Source organism: Mobula hypostoma, chromosome 6 (assembly GCF_963921235.1).
Source record: "Mobula hypostoma chromosome 6, sMobHyp1.1, whole genome shotgun sequence".
NCBI lineage: Eukaryota > Metazoa > Chordata > Chondrichthyes > Myliobatiformes > Myliobatidae > Mobula > Mobula hypostoma.
Window position 1 is genome coordinate 103,883,403 of NC_086102.1, and position 22,964 is coordinate 103,906,366.

At 44.6% G+C, this 22,964-nt stretch overlaps 1 protein-coding gene across 1 annotated transcript in view; it reads right to left on the reverse strand.

Annotated features, from left to right (window-relative positions):
* wnt10a (wingless-type MMTV integration site family, member 10a) overlaps nt 1–22,590 on the reverse strand; it is a 132,208-nt gene extending 109,618 nt beyond the window's left edge. Inside the window, exon 1 of the mRNA XM_063049960.1 lies at nt 22,299–22,590. Within this exon, the coding sequence (XP_062906030.1) occupies nt 22,299–22,590 (292 nt within the window). The remainder of the gene's footprint in view (nt 1–22,298) is intronic.
* Nucleotides 22,591–22,964: the final 374 nt, after the last annotated feature.

The window sequence follows — 22,964 nt, forward strand, 5'->3', positions numbered from 1 at the left end:
GCTGGTGGTACTGGAATTCGGTGATGATACTAGAATTCGCTGGTGATACTGGAATTCAGTGACGGTACTGGAATTCGGTGATGGTACTGGAATTCGATGGTGGTACCTGAATTCGGTGATGATACTGGAATTGGGTGATGGTACTGGAATTCGATGGTGGTACTGGAATTGGGTGATGGGCCTGGAATTCGGTGATGGTACTGGAATTGGGTGGTGGTACTGGAATTGGGTGATGGTACTGGAATTCGGAGGTGGTACTGCAATTGGGTGATGGTACTGGCATTCGATGGTGGTACTGGAATTCGGTGGTGGTACTGGAATTCGGTGGTGGTACTGGCATTCCGCAATGGTACTGGAATTCAGTGATGGCACTGGATTTCAGTGATGGTACTGGAATTCTCTGGTGGTACTGGAATTGGGTGACGGTACTGGAATTCAGTGATGGCACTGGAATTCGGTGATGGTCCAGGAATTCGGTGGTGGTACTGGAATTAGGTGGTGGTACTGGAATTCGGTGATGGTACTGGAATTCAGTGGTGATACTGGAATTGGGTGGTGGTACTGGAATTCGCTGGTGGTTCTGGAATTCGGTGATGCTACTGGAATTGAGTGATGGTACTTAATTCGCTGGTGGTACTGGAATTCAGTGGTGATACTAGAATTTGGTGGTGGTACTGGAATTCCGTGAGGGTACTGGAATTAGGTGGTGGTACTGGAATTCGGTGATGGTACTGGAATTGGGTGATGGTACTGGAATTCGATGGTGGTACTGGAATTGGATGGTGGTACTGGAATTGGGTGATGGTACTGGAATTCGGTGGTGGTACTGCAATTGGGTGATGGTACTGGAATTCGATGGTGATACTGGAATTCGGTGGTAGTACTGGGATTCCGCAATGGTTCTGGAATTCGGTGATGCTACTGGAATTGAGTGATGGTACTGGAATTCGCTGGTGGTACTGGAATTCAGTGGTGATACTAGAATTTGGTGGTGGTACTGGAATTCCGTGAGGGTACTGGAATTAGGTGGTGGTACTGGAATTCGGTGATGGTACTGGAATTGGGTGATGGTACTGGAATTCGGTGGTGGTACTGCAATTGGGTGATGGTACTGGAATTCGATGGTGATACTGGAATTCGGTGGTAGTAATGGGATTCCGCAATGGTACTGGAATTCCGTGATGGTACTGGAATTTGCTGGTGGTACTGGAATTCGGTGATGATACTAGAATTCGCTGGTGGTACTGGAATTCAGTGACGGTACTGGAATTCGGTGATGGTACTGGAATTCTCTCGTGGTACTGGAATTCGGTAATGGTACTGAAATTCAGTGGTGGTACTGGAATTCGGTGATGGTACTGGAATTCAGTGGTGATACTGGAATTCGGTGGTGGTACTGGCATTCCGCAATGTTACTGGAATTCAGTGATGGCACTGGAATTCGGTGATGGCACTGGAATTCGGTGATGGTACAGGAATTCGGTGGTGGTACTGGAATTAGGTGGTGGTACTGGAATTCGGTGGTGGTACTGGAATTCGCTGGTGGTTCTGGAATTGGGTGATGGTACTGGAATTGAGTGATGGTACTGGAATTCGCTGGTGGTACGGGAATTCAGTTGTGATACTGGAATTTGCGGGTGGTACTGGAATTCCGTGAGGGTACTGGAATTAGGTGGTGGTACTGGAATTTGATGATGCTACTGGAATTGGGTGATGGTACTGGAATTCGGTGATGGTACTGGAATTCGGTGGTGGTACTGGAATTAGGTGGTGGTACTGGAATTTGGTGATGGTACTGGAATTCAGTGGTGATACTGGAATTCGCAGGTTGTACTGGAATTCAGTTGTGGTACTGGCATTCCGCAATAGTACTGGAATTCGGTGATGGTACGGGAATTCGCTGGTGGTACTGGAATTCGCTGGTGGTACTGGCATTCTGCAATGGTACTGGAATTCAGTGATGGTACTGGAATTCGCTGGTGGTACTGGAATTCGCTGGTGGTTCTGCAATTCGGTGATGGTACTGGAATTGAGTGATGGTACTGGAATTCGCTGGTGGTACTGGAATTGGGTGATGGTACTGGAATTCGCTGGTGGTATTGGAATTGGGTGATGGTACTGGAATTCGGTGGTGGTACTGGAATTCGGTGGTGGTACTGGCATTCCGCAATGGTACTGGAATTCAGTGATGGCACTGGAATTCGGTGATGGCACAGGAATTCGGTGGTGGTACTGGAATTAGGTGGTGGTACTGGAATTCGGTGATGGTACTGGAATTCAGTGGTGATACTGGAATTTGGTGGTGGTACTGGAATTGGGTGATGGTACTGGAATTCGGTGGTGGTACTGCAATTGGGTGATGGTACTGGAATTCGGTGATGGTACTGGAATTCTCTCGTGGTACTGGAATTCGGTGATGGTACTGGAATTCTCTCGTGGTACTGGAATTCGGTAATGGTACTGAAATTCGGTGGTGGTACTGGAATTCGGTGATGGTACTGGAATTCAGTGGTGATACTGGAATTTGTTGGTGGTCCTGGAATTCGGTGGTGGTATTGGAATTCGGTGATGGTACTGGAATTCAGTGGTGATACTGGAATTGGGTGATGGTACTGGAATTCGCTGGTGGTTCTGGAATTCAGTGATTGTACTGGAATTGAGTGATGGTACTGGAATTCGCTGGTGGTACTGGAATTCGGTGATGATACTGGAATTTGTGTGATGGTACTGGAATTCGATGGTGGTACTGGAATTGGGTGATGGTACTGGAATTCGGTGGTGGTACTGCAATTGGGTGATGGTACTGGAATTCGATGGTGTTACTGAATTCGGTGGTAGTACTGGAATTCCGCAATGGTACTGGAATTCGGTGATGGTACTGGAATTTGCTGGTGGTACTGGAATTCGGTGATGATACTAGAATTCGCTGGTGATACTGGAATTCAGTGACGGTACTGGAATTCGGTGATGGTACTGGAATTCGATGGTGGTACTGGAATTCGGTGATGATACTGGAATTGGGTGATGGTACTTGAATTCGATGGTGGTACTGGAATTGGGTGATGGGACTGGAATTCGGTGATGGTACTGGAATTGGGTGGTGGTACTGGAATTGGGTGATGGTACTGGAATTCGGAGGTGGTACTGCAATTGGGTGATGGTACTGGAAATCGGTGGTGATACTGGAATTCGGTGGTAGTACTGGAATTCCGCAATGGTACTGGAATTCGGTGATGATACTACAATTCGCTGGTGGGACTGGAATTCAGTGACGGTACTGGAATTTGGTGATGGTACTGGAATTCTCTGGTGGTACTGGAATTCGGTGATGGTACTGGAATTTGCTGGTGGTACTGGAATTCGGTGATGATACTAGAATTCGCTGGTGGTACTGGAATTCAGTGACGGTACTGGAATTCGGTGATGGTACTGGAATTCTCTGGTGGTACTGGAATTCGGTGATTGTACTGGAATTTGCTGCTGGTACTGGAATTCGGTGATGATACTAGAATTCGCTGGTGGTACTGGAATTCAGTGACGGTACTGGAATTCGGTGATGGTACTGGAATTCTCTGGTGGTACTGGAATTCGGTGATGGTACTGGAATTCGGTGATGGTACTGAAATTAGGTGGTGGTACTGATATTCGGTGGTGGTACTGGAATTCAGTGACGGTACTGGAATTCGGTGATGGTACTGGAATTCTCTGGTGGTACTGGAATTCGGTGGTGGTACTGGAATTCGGTGATGGTACTGGAATTCTGTGGTGGTACTGGAATTCGGTGATGGTACTGGAATTCGGTGATGGTACTGGAATTCGGTGGCTGGGGCTGAACATCACTGCTCGGTAATTAGGCACTCTATTGTTGGACATTATCATTCACTGTTCTGTGTGTGGATTCTGCTACTAAATGTACTTAGCCTGGGCTGAGATGAAAGGACATGCTCACGTTACACTTCCTTTGCTTAAAGAAAGAAAGATTAGCTTTATTTATCAGGCGTTTATTGAAACGTGCAGTGAAATGTGTTGCATTGTGCCAAATCAAATCAGTGAGAATTGTGCTGAGTAGTTTGCAAGGGAAGAAAGCAGAGTGCCTGGAGGAAACCATATGATTATGGGGAGAATAGGCAAACTCCTTACAGACTGCGGTAGGAGTTGAATCCCAATTGGTGATCACTGGCACTAGCCGCTACACTACCATGCCACCCTGAGCATATCTCGGGAAAATCCAATGCAGCTACTTTATGCCAAGTGGGCAACATTGAGCTCCACAGCCCCCCAACCCCAAACCAAATGCTGAGTCCATGCTTTGTACACTATCAACTATCGTCAAGTGTCCCCACTATCCAGGCCATGTCATCTTCTCACTTCTACCATCAGGCAGGAAGTACAGAAGCCTGAAGTCCCACCAACCAAGCTCGGGAGCAGTTACTTCCCCACAACCATCAGGTTCTTGAACTGACCTGCACCACCTCTGCAATGGAACATTACAGACTGCCTCTTGCACTGCCATGGATTTATGTTCTTTGTGTGTTGTCTAAACCAACATGCATGTACTGTTGGTGCAAGCGAGTTTTCATTATACCAGTACCTCACCGAATTTATGCAGATGACAACAAACTAGACTTGACTTACACTTCCATCAACAGATAGAGTCCTCAATCTGGAATTACTGACCTCAACACTTCAATTCCTATGCTTCTATTCTCCTGAAAAATCTACCTTCTTAACCAAGTCTTTGATATCTCAATATTACCAAAGTCACCTGGTCACCTTATTATAGGAATGTTGTGAAAGCTTTAGCGAGGGTGCAGAGGAGATTTGCCAGGATGCTGCCTGTATTAGAGAGCATGTCTTATGAGGATAGGTTGAGCGAGCTGGGGCTTTTCTCTTAGCAGTGAAGGAGGATGACAGGTGATTTGACAGAGGTGTACAAGATAATAAGAGACATAAATCAGTGATTATGCAGCAACTTCTTCCTAGGATGGATCTGCCTAATATGAGAGGGTATAATTTTAAGTTATTTGGAGGAAAATAGAGGAGAGACGTCAGAAGAAGACGTTTTACGTAGGGTGGTTGGGTGCTTGGAACACACTGCCAGGGGTTGTGGTAGAGGCAGATACGTTAAGGATATTTACGAAACTCTTAGATAGATGCATGAATGATAGAAAAATGTAGGGCTATGTGGGAGGAAGGTGTCATATTGATCTTGAAATAGGTTAAAAGTTCAACACAACATCTGTACTGTTCTATTTTCTATATGGATCAATCAAATCTTGGCTAATACTGCTGCCACAGGGTAAAACACTGCATGAAATGAACGGCACAAATGCAAGTTGCAATTCCCTGTAGAGGAACTCTCTAATAGCATAGACTAGTCAGTAGAACCGATGTGTCAAACCTATTCCCCTTCATCTGGAAAATGGGGAAGCTAAATTATTTATACTGACAAAGTAAAGCAAAAATGCATTAAAAGTTAAAACTACAATGGTTTACAAAAGATAGCACAATCAAAGCAGGTTCATGACCCATGATGAGTGTGTGTGTGCGTGTGTGTGTGTGTGTGTGTCTGTGTGTCAGTGTGTGTGCGTGAGTGTGTGTGGGGTGTATGTGCGTGGTGTGTGAGGGTGTGTGTGTGGTGTGTGAGGTGTTTTTGTGTGTTTGTGATGTGTGGGGGGGGCAGTGTTTGTGTATGTGTAGGGGGCTATATGTGTGGTGTGTGTGCGTGTGTGTGTGTGTGTGTGTGTGTGTATTTGTGTGGTGTTTGTGTGTGTGTGATGTATATGTGTGTCTGCGTATGAGTGTTTGTGTGTGTGTGGGGTGTTTCTGTGCGTGTGTGTGCACGTGCGTATGTGTGTGTGGGGGATTGAATTTGTGTGTATCTGTGCGTGTGTAGTATATGTGTGTGTCAGTGTGTGTGAGGGTGTGTGTGTGGCATCTGTGTGTGTGTGTGTGTGTGTGTGTGTGTGTGTGTTTGTGTGTGTGGTGTGTGTGTGTATGCGTGTGTATAAGTGTGGTGTGTGAATGAGTGTGTGTGCGTGTGTGTCTGTGGAGGGTGTGGGGGTGAATGTGTGTGTGCGTGTGCGTGTGTGTGTGTGTATGTGTGTGTGTGTGTGTGGTATATGTGTGTGTCTGTGTGTCAGTGTGTGTGTGTGGAGGGTGTGGGGGTGTATGTGTGTATGTGTGTGTGTGTGTGTGTGTGTGTGGGGGGGTGTATGTGTCTGTATGTGTGTGTGTGTGTGTGTGTGTGTGTGTGTGTGTGTGTGGTATATGTGTGTGTCTGTGTGTCAGTGTGTGTGTGTGGAGGGTGTGGGGGTGTATGTGTGTATGTGTGTGTGTGTGTGTGTGTGTGTGTGGGGGGGTGTATGTGTCTGTATATGTGTGTGTGTGTGTGTGTGGTATATGTGTCAGTGTGTGTGAAGGTGTGCGTGGTATGTGTGTGTGTGTGGTATATGTGTCAGTGTGTATGAAGGTGTTTGTGTGTGTGTGTGTGTGGTATATGTGTCAGTGTGTGTGAAGGTGTGTGTGTGTGTGTGTGTGTGTGTGTGTGTGTGTGTGTGTGTGTGTGTGTGTGTGTGTGTGTGTGTGTGTGTTTCTAAGTATTGATATTGGTTTATATTGTCACATATACCAAGAACAATTCTTAAGGTGGGGGAGGGTGTAGTGTTGACAAGCTCCCACTACCTATTAAATGCTCCCAATGGTGTGTGTCTCAAATAGCTTCTGACAACCAAGGCCAGCTCCAGGCCTTCGCATGTGGTTTAGCTACTAAGCCCGGCGGAACTGTTTCTTCTGACAGGAGAAGGGGCAAAGGCAGGTTACTGGTGCCTTAAAAGCCTCAGGCTGATGGGGCTCATCAGCTGTGATTGGCAGCTCATCTAGGAGAAGGAGTACTCTGATCTCAATCTTCCGCTTCCTTGTGGCTGTACGCACTCATGGGGAAGGCTTCAGAAACAAAGAGTGAGGGAAAACCCAGACGTAGAGACCCTAAGGCAGTTCTGCATTGAGTTGAATGCTGACAGGAAACTCCTGCAACCTGCTGGTACCAAACTGTATTGGTTTCTGCTGTTCCTTTGGATTTACCAGGTGCGTAGAGGAGGGGACCATGCTTCGTGGACACAGCAGGCTCTGCATATTGTACTGCCCTGGCCTGCATATGGACTTGCCAGCAAGGACACAACATCCAAGGTTGATCGCAACCAAGGGTGCACCTCTCTGTACCAGCATACAGTACAAAGCTTGCTTTGCATAGTGCTTTTTTCAGATCTGATCATTACACGGTGTGTACCTTTAATAAGGTAAAACAACAAGAATGTAGAATAATATGCAAATCTACCAGAAGAGTGCAGTGCAGGTAAACAATGAAGTCCAAGATCATAATGAGGTAAATTGTCGGGGTTGGTGTTGAATCTGCTCCTTTCTACATCTGGATGATGGAATTGATGGCTTTGTGACCACGTTAGCAGACAATACAAACAGAGGTGGAGGGGTAGACAGTGTTGAGGAGGCAGGAAATCACCAGAAGGACTTGGACAGATTAGGAGAATGGGCAAAGAAGTGGTAGTTGGAATAGTGTATAAGGAAGTGTATGGTCATACACTTTGTTAGGAAGAATAATAGCGGAAAATATTTTCTAAATGGGCAGCAAATTCATAAATCAGAGGTGCAAAGAGACTTGGGAGTCCTCGTGCAGGATACTCCAAAGGTTACCTTGCAGGTTGAGTCGATGGTAAGGAAAACAAATGCAATATTAGCATTAATTTTGGGACAACTAAAATATAAAAGCAAGGATGCAATGCTGAGACTTCATAAGGCATTGGTCAGACCAAATATGTGGTACTTTGAACAATTTTGGGCCAATTATCTAAGAAAAATAAGTTCGTTGGCGAGGCTCACAAGAATTATCCTGGGAATGAAAGGGTTAACATATGAGGAATGTTTGAGGTGTTCGCTGGTGTTTAGAAGAATTGGGGAGAACTCATTGAAACCTACAGAATTTTGATCAACCTACACAGAGTGGACATGGAGAGGCTATTTCGTATAGTTGGAGAGTCTAGAACTAAAGGGCACAGCCTCAGAATACGAGATGTGCCTTTGCAACGGAGATGAGGAGGAATTTCTTTGGCCAGAGGGTGGTGAATCTGTGAAATTCATTGGCACAGATGGCTGTGGAATCCAAGTCATTGATTATATTTAAAATGTAGGTTGATAGGTTCTTGATTAGCAAGGCCTTAAAAGTTATGGGAAGAAGGCAGGAGAATGGGATTGAGAGTAAAAATACATCAGCCATGATCGAATCATGGGGCGTCCGCAACAAGCCAATGCTGCTCCTGTGTCTTATGGTCATATGTATTTTTTTATTTTAGAAAAAGGCCTCGTCCCAACATGTATTGAACAAGTTTTGAAATCCATTTTAGTGTCTGGAATGTTGAATTTGGATAATTACCAAAGATTTATAATAAAAATTGAGTATAATTTAATTATAATTATATAACACATTGCAGAGAAGACTTGATGGGCCGAATAGCCTGACTCTGCCCCTGTATCTTGTCATCTTATAGTGTAATTATAGCCACAGAAGGCAGATGCGTTCCACCAATCTGATATAAAGTGTATGCGACTTCAGACTCCAGACCATCAATGACTTTGCCAGGTGACTTTCCCCTGAAATGGAGAATCACTTCCATTTAAAGAGAAGAGTCAGAAAGTCATGGAGCGCTACCGCACAGAAACAAGCTCTTCTGCCCATCTAATCCATGCCAAACTGTTATTCTGCTTTGTCCCATCGACCCACACTTGCACCTAGCGCTCCGTATACCTCCCATCCATGTAGTTAACCAAACTTCTCCTAAATATTGTAGTCAAGCCTGCATGCACCACTTCCGAGTAAAATAAGGGATGAAGTATGAAAGTAGTACACATCGTAATGTTAAAGATTAATGCAGACATAGATAAGGTAAATGGACCAGCCTTTTTTGTGGGACGCAAAGAGTAGTGGGAGACTGGAGGATTCGCAAAACTTTAAAAAGCAACAAAGAACAACTAAACAAGAAATAAAGAAAGGGAAGATAGAGTCTGAAAGTAAATTAGCACAAAATATAAAATCAGATAGCAAAAGTTTTTATAAATATATAAAGTGGAAGAGGGTGGCTAAAGTCAACGTAGGTCCCTTGGAAGACAATAAGGGGAAATTGATATTGGGTGATAAGGAAATGGCTGAGGCATTGAATGACTATTTTGTGTCGGTCTTCATGGTGGAGGACACGTCTAATATGCCAAAGAAGGATGTTATGGACGAAATGGGAGGTGAGGACCTTGATAAAATCACTGACACTAAAGAGAGAGTGATGAGCAAACTAGAGGGCCTGAAGATAGATAAGTCCCCTGGTCCTGATGGGATGCATCCCAGGGTGCTGAAGGAATTGACGGAGGTTATAGTAGACGCGTTGGTAATCATTTATCAAAACTCCCTAGACTCTGGGCAGGTCCCGGCAGATTGGAAGACAGCAAATGTCACACCACTTTTTAAAAAAGGATGTAGGCAAAAGACAGGCAACTATAAGCCAGTTAGCTTATCACCTGTAGTCGGGAAAATGCTTGAAGCTGTCCTTAAGGAAGAAATAGCAAAACGTTTAGGAAGGAGTGGTTCCATTAGACAGATGCAATATGGATTCAGAAAGGGCAGGTCCTGTTTGACAAACTTACTGGAGCTCTTTGAGGGTATAATGAGTGCAGTGGATAGAGGGGAACAAGTGGATGTCGTTTACTTGGATTTCCAGAAGGTGTTCGATAAGGTGCCACACAAAAGACTTATAAATAAGATACGGATGCATGGAGTCGGAAGAAGTGTATTGGCATGGATAGTGGATTGGTTAACCAATAGAAGGTAGAGAGTTGGTATAAATGGGTATTTCTCCAGTTGGCAGTCAGTGGTGAGTGGGGTGCCACAGGCGTCGGTGCTGGGCCCACAGCTGTTTACCATTTGCATTGATGATTTGGAAGAGGGGACTGAGTATAGCGTAGCAAAATTTGCTAATGACACTAAACTGACTGGAAAAGCAAATTGTACTGAGGATGTGGAGAGTCTGCAGAGGGATATAGATAGGTTAAGTGAGTGGCCAAGATCTGGCAGATGGAATACAACGTTGGTAAATGCGAGATCATCCACTTTGGAAGGAATAATAGAAGAGCAGATTATTATCTAAATGATGAAAGATTGCAGCATGCTGTTGTGCAGAGGGACTTGGGAGTACTTGTTCATGAATCGCAAAAAGTTAGCTTGCAGGTACAATAGATTATTAAGAAGGCAAATGGAATGTTGACCTTCATTGCTAGATGGATTGAATTCAAGAGCAGGGAGGTCATACTGCAACTATACAGGGTACTGGTGAGGCCGCACCTGGAGTACTGTGTGCAGTTCTGGTCTCCGTACTTGAGGAAGGATATACTGGCTTTGGAGGCAGTGCAGAGGAGATTCACCAGGTTGATTCCAGGGATGAAGGGGTTAACCTATGAGGAGAGATTGAGTCTCCTGGGATGATACTCTCTGGAATTCAGAAGAATAAGAGGGGATCTTATAGAAACATACAAAATTTTGAAAGGGATAGATAAGATAGAAGTAGGAAAGTTGTTTCCACTGGTAGGTGAGACTAGAACTAGGGGACATTGCCTCAAGATTCAGGGGAGAAGATTTAGGACGGAGATGAGGAGAAACTGTTTTTCCCAGAGAGTGGTGAATCTGTGGAATTTTCTGCCCAGGGAAGCAGTTGAGGCTTCTTCACTAAATGTTTTTAAGAAACAGATAGATTTTTACATAGTAGGGGAATAAAGAGTTATGGGAAAAGGCAGGTAGATGGAGTTGAGTTTACGGACAGATCAGCCATGATCTTATTGAATGGCCGGGCAGGCTTGATGGGCCGGATGGCCTACTCCTGTTCCTATTTCTTACATTCTTATGTTCTTATGTTCTAGGACAGTGGAGTCCAGTACCCGGGACCAGATTTAGGATGACAGCGGAAAGATTTAGCATGAGAAAGGGACCTGAGGGACTACTTTTTCACACGAGGGTTGTGACTATATGGATTGATCTGCTAGAGGAAGTGGTGGAGGTAAGTACAAAAGTATCATTTAAGAAGCACTTGGATAGATACATGGACTATGGAGTTTGGACTGATATGGCATAAGGCAGAATCAGAATCAGATTGATAATCACTGACAGATGGTATGAAATGTGTTGCTTTGTGGCAGCATTCAATGCAATACATAAAAAATTACAATAATATTACCAATAATAACAACTTCATTACAAAGTTTCATACAGGTGATATAGTTCAAAGTGTTTTTCAATGGGATAAAAAATACAAATATGAAAATTCCGCAGTTTAGCAGCACAGTTGGAAAAAGCTGAGCTGCCGATTATCTTTTGAGGGAGATTGTTTAAATTAAGAGACCGGTGGAAGAAGACTATGTTGGCCATTGATGTAAATGTCAGATTTCACTATACGTTTGATGTCTATGTGACAAATACAGACATCCCACCTCTCCTGGAAGTCCAGGGAGTCTCCTGCATATGAATAGTGGCTCCCTGATGCCCACAAGTTATATACAATATCACAGAAATCAATTTTTGAGAGCGAGAGAGAGAAAGCAAGAGAGAGTGTGAGAGTGACCATGAGAGAGAGAGCAAGAGAGAGAGAGAGAGAGAGAGAGAGAGAGAGAGTGAGAGAGAGACTGCGCCATGGCAGAGTGTTCCAAAAAAAGAAAATATAAAAAGTACGCCACCCCAGACTACTCTAAAGTGTACCCCTGCCTAATAGGAGTCAAAAATAATGACAGTGTTGCTCGCTGCGCCGTTTGCAACAGTGACTTTTCCATTGCCTATGGTGGGTTAAAATGTAAAAGACATGTTGAGGTGAGTTTAACAGGTGTCATTCGTTCATTAGTATAGCTAACTTTATCTAAACTAGCTAGCTAGCGGCTAAGGAACTACTTTATAAGCTAATCTTTAGTCCTAGAATCCAAGAGTACAGAAACAGACCAATCAGCCGATCAAGTCCATGCAAACCTTTGTCCATCTGCACAAGCCCCGTTTTTCCACATTGGGACTGTATCATTCTGTGCCTTGCCAGGTTAATCTCCTGTACAAAATGCCTTTCAAGTGTTGTAACTGTAGCACCTCCTCAGGTGGTGTGATCCAGATATTATAACTTTCCACCTGTGTGCACACACAGATTCTTTAAGCAGCCAATGTAAATAAAACCCAATTACAGTAATTCTGGTTTATTGAGAGAGTATAAGCTGGGAGATAATGAATCATCATTCCCCTTCTGACTTTCATTAAGGCAGGGAGGATTGTGAAATCGGCCCTCTGTTTGCCATTCACGACCACCACATCAAAAGTACCTCCAAAAGTTCAAATTCGAGTCCAGTTTATTGTCATTCAACCTTATACATGTATATCACCAAAGCAAAACAACGTTCCTCCAGACCAGGATGCACAATACTGCACATATAACTCACACAACAAACAATGTAATGAATTAACAAATAATAAACTAACAAATAATAAAATGCATTTTTGACTCAAGTTGTGAAGTTACCAGCATAATGCTACTGGTGCTTCATACATAATGAAACCTGGTGGTGCCAGGGTGTTCAGGAGTCTTACAGCCTGAGGAAGAGGCTGTTTCCCATCCTAACAGTTCTTGTCCCAATGCTACAGTACGTCTGCCTGCTGGTAGGGGTCAAAGAGATTGTTGGACAGATGGGAAGGATCATTGAGAATACTGAAGTTCTGCATATGTAGTACTCTGAATAAATATTTCAAAGGGTGGACGAGACCCTGACGATCCTCTCTGCAGTGCTCGCAACCCTTTGTAGGAACTCGCGGTCAGTGCCTTGCAATTCCTGTACCAGACGGTGATGCAGTTAGTCAGGACACTCTCGATGGTGGTCCCTTAAAAACTAGTTAGGATGGCGGGGGTGGGAGGGAGTGGGGGAGGTGGGAGGAGTCTCGCTCACCTCAGTCTGCTCAGGAAGTGGAGACAATGCTGTGGTTTCTTGACCAAAGAGGTGCTGTTGAGTGACCAGGTGAGATCAGCCATCATGATCCCTCCCTGAAACTTGGTGCTCCTATCTCTCTCCACGGAGAAGCTGTTTATGGGCAGTGAGGAGTGGAGAATAGCTGATGCAGTAACACTCAGTGGCCATTTTCTTAGGTACATCTGTACACCTGCTTGCTAATGCAAATACCTCATCCTCCAGTCATATGGTCACAACTGAATTCATTGTCAGGAGGTTCATTTGTTGCTGAGCCCAAACATCAGTATGGGACTTTCATCATGGAATGACTGTTCATGCCAGACAGGGTGGTTTGAGTGTCTCAGAAACTACTAATCTCCTGGGATTTTCTTGCATAACAGCCTCAAGAGTTTATAGAGAATGATGCCAAAAAACAAAGAAAAACATCCAGTTAATGAAAAAGGTCAGAGGAGAATGACCAGACTGGTTCAAGCTGACGGGAAGATGACAGTAACTCAAATAACCATTACAGAGGTCTACAGGACACATCTCTGAATGCACAACACATCAAACTTTGAAGTAGATGGACTGTGGCAGCAGATGACAGTGAACGTACACTCAGTGGGCACTTTATTAGGTACAGGAGGTACCTTGATTCTGCTGTACCATTGAGTATGATCAGGATGGCCACAAATTCATTTTCTCCCTCTCACACCTTATCTTCTCCTCACCTGTTCATCACTTCCCTCTGGTGCCCCTCCTCCTTCCTTTCTCTCCCACATATCATGGCCTCCTCCACTGCCACAAAGTAACCATTCTAAAGTTGGAAGAGCAACATCTCATAGTCTGTCTAGGGGGCCTCCAACCAGATGGCATTTCTCTAACCTCCCATTTCTCTCTTTTTCCATTCCATATTCTGGCTCCCCTGCCTATTACTTTCCTCTGATGCTCCTCATCCTTCCCTTTCTCCCATCAGATCAGAATCCGATCAGATTCCTTCTTCTTCTTCAACCCTTTACCTCGTCCACCTTTCATTTCCTCGCTTCTTACTTCATAAACTCTTCCCCCTCCCCCACCTACCCACCTATTTTCTTACTGGGCTTCACATATCACTTTCTTGTGCTTCTTCCCCTCCTGCCACCTTCTTATTCTGGCTTCTTCTCACTTCTTTTCCATTCCTGACGAAGAGACTTGGCCCGAAATATCATCTGTTTATTTCCCTTCATGGGTACTGCTGACCTGCTAAGATCCTCCAGCTCTTCGTTTGTGTTGCTCAAGATTTCCCAAATCTGAAGAATCCCTTGTGTTCACAAATTCACTTCCCTGCCCAATCCTGAGGGCCCTTCATTCCCAATGCTCCAAAAAATAATCTTGAATATTCTTCATAAAAACTGTCCGGAATTTGCCTCTTTCTGAGGGAACTCATTCTCTTTTTCTTTTCCAAAATGGATAACTCATTATCCTGAGAGAAAACTCCCGTGTTCTAAATCCTTCCTTGAACTCTCCTTATAATCTCTCAGCAAAACTCCTTCAACGGAAGAATAGAAGTGAACAGAGTTCATGTGGATTAATAAAAGAAAAGTGGCATTAGACTGACCTATTGGAGTTCTTTGAGGATATGAAGGGGTTCATCTAAATGGCAACGTTTTAGTCGATATTGACCCTACAGTCAAAATACAGATTTGGTCTGCCTACTTTAAGGCAGTGCACCTGATTGATCTCTAGGTTTATGGGACTGAATTATGAGGAAATGTTGAGGAGACTAGGTTGAGAATTTCTCTACTTCTGTGTGATATCCCCTATTAAAGCAAGTATTCCCACTTATCCTGAATTATAGTCCATCTGACATTAATGTTTCCCCTGTTTTCTAATTTTTTTGCAACTTACATCTTCACCTATCACCTGACAGAGTAGAATAGCAGATACCAGGAATGTCAAAATTTCCTGTGGAGTCAGTAAAGATTTATGAACATGAATCAGTCATAAACAAGATCGACCACAAGAAGGGTTTCCATTCCGCAGATGCCACAGAAAGCCCGGTGTCTGAGTCTGTGAGTGCTGGAGGCCGAGGACAGCCTGCACTGTGGTTGGATGACAGTGTGCGTTGGTGGGTGGTTAGCTGGGAAAGAGGAACAAAGCTCATTTTGCTGTTCTGTTGTTACTTACATTCTTTTCCTGAACTTTGTGGGCATGCTCTGTTGGTGCCAAAATGTGTGGTGACACTTGCCAGCTGCAGCCAGCACATCCCTAAGTTAATGCAAATAGCACACGTCACTGTATGTTTCCATGTACAGGTGATAAATAACTGAATCTGAATCAGAATCTGAACTGCAGCTTAGCCAGTCTGCGATATAAATGGGAGACAAATTCTCCCCACGTTGTCAATGATTTTACCCAGCTGTGTGAAAGTGAGGACACAAGAGAAGTGTACAAGAGCAATGAATTTAGCTTTGCTCTCATTAATTGTCATCTTCATACTCATATTGGTATTGGTTTATTATGGTCACATGTACCAAGATACAGTGAAAATCCTGCTGTTGGAATTGGAATTGGGAATGGGGAATGGGGAATTGGGAATGGGAATTGGTAATAGGGAACTAGGATTTGAACTGGAAGTGAAATTGGTTTATTATGGGTCCATGCACAGAGATACAGTGAAAAGCTTGCCCTGCGCACTGTTCATCCAAATCAAAGCATGACACGGTGCGTTACGGTAGAACAAGGACATACAATAAGACAAAGGAGCAGAATTAGGCCATTTGGTCCATCAAGTTTGCTCCGCCATTCCACCATGGTTGATTTATTATCCCTTTCAATCCCATTCTCCTGCCTTCTCCCCATAACCTTTGACATTCTTACAAATCAGGAACCAGTCATTCTCCGCTTTAAATATACCCACTGACTTGGCCTCCACAGCCATATGTCCATATGTGGCAATGAATTCCACAGATTCACTACCCACTGGCTAAAGAAATTACTCTTCAACTCTGTTCTAAAGAGAAATCAGTCTATGCTGAATCTGCACCCTCCAGTCCTAGAATCCCCTACTATAGGAAACATCCTCTTCACATCTAATCTGACTAGGCCTTTCAAAAATTGAGATATTTCAGTAAGATTCCCCCCTCCCCTGCCATTCTTCTGAGTTCCAGTGAGTACAGGCTCAGCACCACCAAATGCTCCACATATTTTAACCCTGTCATTCCTGGGAACATTCTCAAAAACCTCCTCTGGACCCTCTCCAGAGCCAGCACATCCTTTCTTAGATTAGGGTTCCCAAACTGCTCAGAATGCTACAAGTGCAATCGGACCAATGTCTTATGAAGCCTCAGCATTACATTCTTGCTTTAATATTCTAGTCCTCTCAAAATCAATGCTAACACTGCATTTGCCTTCCTTACCACTGACTCAACCTGCAAGTTAATCTTTAGGGAATCTTGCATGAGGACTCCCAAGTCCCTTTGCACCTCTGATTTCTGAATTTCCTCCCCTTTAGAAAGTAGTTTATTCCTTTATTCCTTCTACGAAATTGTATGACCATGCACCTCACTACACTATATACCATCTACCACTTCTTTATCCATTCTCCCAATCTGTCTAGTCCATCTGCAGAATCCCTGCTTCCTCAACACTACCTGCACCTCTACAATCTTGGTCACAATTCTGGTCATTCAAAACACCGACATGTGAAAAGAAGTGGTCCCAACATCAGCCCCAGTGTAATGCCACTACTTACTGGCAGCCAACCAGAAAAGGCTCCTTTTATCCTACTCTTTGCCTCCTGCCAGTCAGCTAATCTTCTGCACATGCTAGTACCTTTACCGTAATACCATGGGCTCTAATTTTATTAAGCAGCCTCATTGTGGCACCTTGTCAAAGGCCTTCTGAAAATCCAAGTAAACAATCTTCACTGACTCTCCTTAATAACAATGCAGAATCTTCAAAGGACAACATAATACGGAAAGCTTCCTCAGCTGATAAAGAAACACAGATCCCATAGTGCGATAGTAACAATAAAGAACGTTACCACTTTCCAATGCAGTGATCTTGTTACGTCACCAATATTTATCTATGATGCCCTCTAGAGAGAGAACACAAAGTAATCAGTTCAGTTTGGACAGCTGCCAGCTGCCTTTATCCGCACAACCTTACATTACCTATTTAAAAACATATTTATTGCTCTAGGCTGAGAGTTTTTGTTTCTAGGAAATAAAAAGATTGTTAGTTTCAGGTGCCCAACATCTGTACCAATCTGCACACCAAAGTTTATTCCCAATACTGCTCTTTAATTCAATGCATGGAGGAAAAGTATCGACACATGGTGAAGTGGGTGGAATATAAGACATGGAACATTTCTCCAAAATCAGGTAAAATACTCACTTTCTGTCCTTTTCCCTCCTTGACTTATCAGCTTCTACCTACAACCATCACGTCCTCCCCGATGCACATCACTTAGTTGCTTAACCCTCTTCCACACATTCCAACTGCCAATCACCCATACACTCCTTCCATTAGGAGCCCTCAATGACCCCATGCTCCTTCTTCCTCTCCTATCAGATCCATCACCTGCAGCCCCTTGTTGCCTCCACTTGTCACCTACCAGTCTTTCCGGCTATTCCCACTCTCCCCTTCTCTGTCTGCTATTTATCCCTCACCCCCGGATCTCACTGAAATCTTTTGCATATTGAAAAGCCTAGATAATAGTGGGTGTGGAGAGATGTTTCCTATAGTGGCGGGTCATCCAGGACCAGAGAGCACAGCCTCAGTTAGAAGAAAATCCCTTTAAAACAGAGATGAGGAGGAACTTCTTTAGCCAGAGGGTGATAAATCTGTGGAATTCATTGCCACAGGTGGCGGTGGAGGCCATCAATGGGAATATTTAAAGTGGAAATTGATAGGTTCTTGATTAGTAAGGATGTCAAAAGTTATGGAGAGACAGCAAGAGAATGGGGTTGAGAGGGATATTAAGTCATGATACGATGGTGGAACAGACTCAATGAACTAATTTTCCTCTTAAGTCTTAGGGTGTTCCAGATCCATTTATGGCTTGCCAGCCTTAGTCCCACGCTTACCCTCACAAATTCATACTGACTATCCATCTCATTCCAGATGAAGGGCCTTGACCCAACAAATGACTGTCCATTTCCCTCCATTGATCCTGCGTGATCTGCTGATTTCTTCCAGTGCCTTTCGTGTTGCATGATAAAGAAGACAGATTGGCCAAAGTATGGACATGAACAGGGAGGATATCAATGTGATTGAAAGAGTACAGAGAAACTTACAAGGATGTTGCTGGGACTTGAGGACCTGAGTTATAGGAAAAGGTTAAATAGGTTTGGACTTTATTCCCTGGAGCACAGGAGATTGAGAAAGATTTGATAGAGGTATAGATAATTATGAGGGTATAGATAGAGTAAATACAGGCAGGCTTTTTCCATTGAGGTTGGGTGAGACTAGAATTAGAGATCATAGGTTAAGGGTGAAAGGTGGAATACTTAAGGTGAAACTGAGGGGAAACTTCACTCAGAGGATGGCGCTAATGCCAGTGGAATTGGTGGATGTGGGTAGCAACATAAATACATGGATTGGAGAGGTATAGAGGGGTATTGGAGGGGTATGGTCCAGGTGTCCATTGATGAGACTAGACAGAATAACAGCATGGAGTAGATGGGCCAAAGAGCTCCATGACTCTATCAAGCAAAACCCAAACATGTGGCAAAATTCCAAATTATTAGAGGGTGGTCAGTAGAAATATGGAACTGTTAATAAGTTGGGTTAAAGCTCTCATCAATTTCATCAAATTTGCCTCCAACTTCCACTCTGCCCTTAAATTCTTTTGGTCCATCTCTGGCACCCTCTTCCCCTTTCTCAATCTCTCTATCTCTATCTCAGGAGACAGAGTGTCAACCAACATCTTTTATAAATCTGCTTATTTCCATGGCTATCTTGACTAGACATCTTCCCACACTGTCTCCTGTAAAAATGTTATTCCCTTTTCTCAGTTCCTTCATCTCTGAAGTATCTGTTCCCAAGATGAGGCTTTCCTTTCAAGGACATCAGAGATGTCCTCCTTCTTCAAAGAACCGGGTTTCCCTTCCTTACCATTGATGCTGCCCTCATCTGCATCTTCTCCATTTTCAGCACATCCATGCTCACCCCATCTTCCTGTGATGAGACTTCCTCTTGTCCTTACCCACACCCAATGAGCCTTTGCATCCAATGAAACATTCTCCGTAACTTCTAAATTCTGTTGCCATCTACAAAAGGATCTGATCACCAAACACACCTTTCCTTTCTCCCCACCTCCACAATCTCTGCTTTCCAAAAGATTCCCTCCCTCTGTGATTCCCTTGTCCATTCATTCCCCCCCAACTAATCTCTCTCCTGGCACTTAATCCCTGCAAGTAGTCAAAGTGCCACACCTGCCCGTTCATATCATCCCTCACCTCCCTTCAGGGCCTCAAACAGTCCTTCCAAGTGAGGCAACACATCGCCTGTGAATCCGCTGAGGCTCCCAATGCGGCCTCTTCTATGTTGGTGGGACCTATCGTAAACTGGAGGATCGCTTCTTCAAGCACCTCCACTCCATCTACCAAAAACAGAACTTTCTGGTGGACAAACATTTTAATTCAGATTCCTATTCTTATTCCAACATGTCGGGCCATGGCCTCCCCGTGCCACAATGAGGCCACTCTCAGGTGAAGGAGCAACACCTTATCTATGAATATTGATTTCTTCTTCTGGTGAAAAAAATATGCCCTGTGTCTCCCCTCTTCTTCTATTCCCCATTCTGGCCCATTACATATTATCACCTGCCTATCACATCCGCATAGCGTCCCTTCTCCATCCCTTTCTTCGATGGTCCACTCTCCTCTCCCTTCAGATTCCTTCCTCTCCAGTCCATTACCTTTCCCATAGATGGGAGCGGTATGGAGGGATATGGGCCAGGTGCTGGTCACTGGCACGAGGCAGAATACCAGTTTGGTATGGTGTAGATTAGCTGAAAGGTCTGTTCTGGTGTGTAGTGCTCAAAGACTCTGAAGGTGTTGATCCCAAAGAGAGTGCTGCAATTCCAACAGAAGACTGTGATCCTTTAAGGAGAGGCCACTGTCAGACAGTTATTATGACTAAGCAGGGAGTAAATAAGTTACAAATTGGTTTATTACTGTCACCTGTACCTAGGTAGAGTGAAAAACTTGTCTTGCATACTGTCTATTCAGATTAACTCATTACATAGTGTCTTAAGTTTGGTGGCATCCGTTGGTCTTGCAAGACCATGGATCTGCGCCTGGGAAGTCTTGCTTCAGTCTGTGTTAGAGCAGCGTCTGTTGTGGCTGTAAAGGCCGACATGGGAGTGACAGTCTCGGCTGCATCGACTGTACTTGAAGGCACTGTCCTCCAATGTTGTCTTGGTGCTGTTTTTCAGACGAGTGCGCTTTTCTTCAGCAGCAAGCCTCAGCTTCTCTTCTCCTCTTTTCAGACCTCTGCGTAGTTCCAGCCTCCAGTGAGAGCAATCGCTTGCGATGTCCTCCCACCTGTCGAAGTTCATTTTCAGTGACTTCATGTCTCTCTTGCAAACATCTTTGAAATGAAGATGGGGCCGCCCTTGTGCTCTCTTGCCGGAGGCCAGTTCCCCGTACAGCAGGTCTTTCGGGATCCTCCCATCTGACATGCGGTGTACGTGGCCCAGCCAGCAGAGACGGTGCTGTTGGAGCAGGGTGAAGAGGCTGGGTATCTGGGCGCGGGCCAGGACCTCATTGTTGGTGACTCGGTCAGTCCACGTGATGTCCAGGATGCGTCTCAGGCTGCGAAGGTGGAAGGAGTTGAGACGCCACTCTTGTCTGTAGTAGGGGCTCCAGGTCTCGCTGCCGTAAAGCAGTGTGCTGAGGACGCAGGTCCTGTAGACTGCAACTTTGGTGTGTGTCGTCAGCTTTCAGTTCTCCCAGACTCTCTTTGTCAGCCTGGCGAATGTTGAGGCTGCTCGCCCGATCCGTCTGTTGATCTCGGGGTCTAGGGAGAGGCTGAGTAGTACAAGGCCAAACAATAACAGAATGAAGAAAAAATTGTAGCAGTTATGGAGCTGCACAGTAGCACAGCGGATAGCATAATCGCTTTATGGCATCAGCAATCACCAATCGGGGTTTGATTCCCGCCACTGTCTGTAAGGAGTTTATACGGTACGTTGTTCTGTGACTGCGTGGGTTTCCTCCCTCATTCCAAAGATGTACGGGTTAGGATAGTGACTTGTGAGGATGCAATATTGGTGCCCGAAGTGTGGTGACAACATGCAGGCTGCTCCCAGCACAATCCTCAGACCGTGTTGGATGCTGATACAAATGACGCACTTCACTGTATGTTTCAATATACATGTGACAAATAAAGCCAATCTTCATCACATATCGGCCCAGAGAAAGTGCATTGCAGGCAGCCAACAAGAAGCAAGTTCACAATGAGGTAGATTGTAAAGTCAAGAATCCAGCTTATCGTACTAGGTAATAGGTAACAGAGCGGTAGAGGCCATCCTTGAGCCTGGCAGTATGTACTTTCAGGCTTTTGTATCTTCTGCCCGATGGGAGGAGGGAGAAGGGAGAAGGGAAAACATCCCGGATGAGTGGGACCTTTGCAAGTTTGTCCATGCAAATATGCGCAGACACACACGCAGACAAACACACACGTACACTCAGTGGCCACTTTATTAGGTACATTTGTACACCTGCTCGCTAATGCAAATATCTAATCAGCCAATCATGCGGCAGCAGCTCAATGCATAAAAGCATGCAGACATGGTCAAGAGGCTCAGCTGCTGAAATGTCAGAATGGGGAAGAAATATGACCGAAGTGACTTTAAACGTGGAATGATTGTTCAAGCATCTCCGTGGGATGAGTGCCAGAATTTGTTGGTTGAGTATCTCAGAAACTGCTGATCTCCTGGGATTTTCATGCACAACCGTCTCTAGAGTTTACAGAGAATGGTCGGAAAAACAAGAAAAACAACCAGTGAGCAGTAGTTCTGTGGGTGAAAATGCTTCATAAATGAGAGAGGTCAGAGGAGAATGGCCAGACTGGTTCAAGCTGACAGGAAGGTGACAGTAACTTGAATAATTACGTGTTACAACAGTGTTGTGCAGAAGAGTATCTCTGAATGCACAGCAAATCAACCCTTGAGGTGGATGGGCTACAGCATCAGAAGAGAATAAACATACCTCAGTGGCCACTTTATTAGGTATAGGAGGTTCCTTATAAAGTGGCCCCTGAGTGGATATCCCAATATAATTCCGTACCTCGGCTAAAGATCACACTGTCATACGGAATCTTGTTCTTAGTCTCCAGGCTCGAACAGTTCCACCTGTGGTCCCGGAACTGGTGCTGGCACTCGTGGATGGCGATCTGAATGCCCTGGATGGCAGAGGCTGTCACGTCTGGGTATCTCATGCAAACTTCAAGCTGCCGGCGTGTCAGGCTCGAGAGCGTCAGGCACACTGTGTTGGCCGTTAGTACAGGGTCCACTGGGATCTTTAACCCAAGTATTTCATTACTCCAAACCCTGCAATCAAAGGCACAGAGGGAAATCATGTGAGGAATTCAAATTTGAAGGCAGAATACAGGGTTAATGGCAAGATTGTCAATGAACAGAGGGATCTTGTGGTCCACATCCATAGATCCCTCAAAGTTGCCATGCAAGTTGATAGGGTGGTTAAGAAGGCATATGATTTGTTGGCCTTCATTAGGCTGAGTTCAAAAGGTCATTTTGCTGCTCTTTTAAACTCTGGTTAGATCACACTTGGAATATTTTGCTCATTTCTGGTCACCTCATTACAGGAAGGATGAGGAAGCTTTAGAGGGGGTGCAGAGGAGATTTATCAGGATGCTGGCTGGATTAGAGAGCGTGTCTTATGAGGACAGGTTGTGCGAACTAGAGCTCTTCTTTTTGAGGCAAAGGAGAGTGA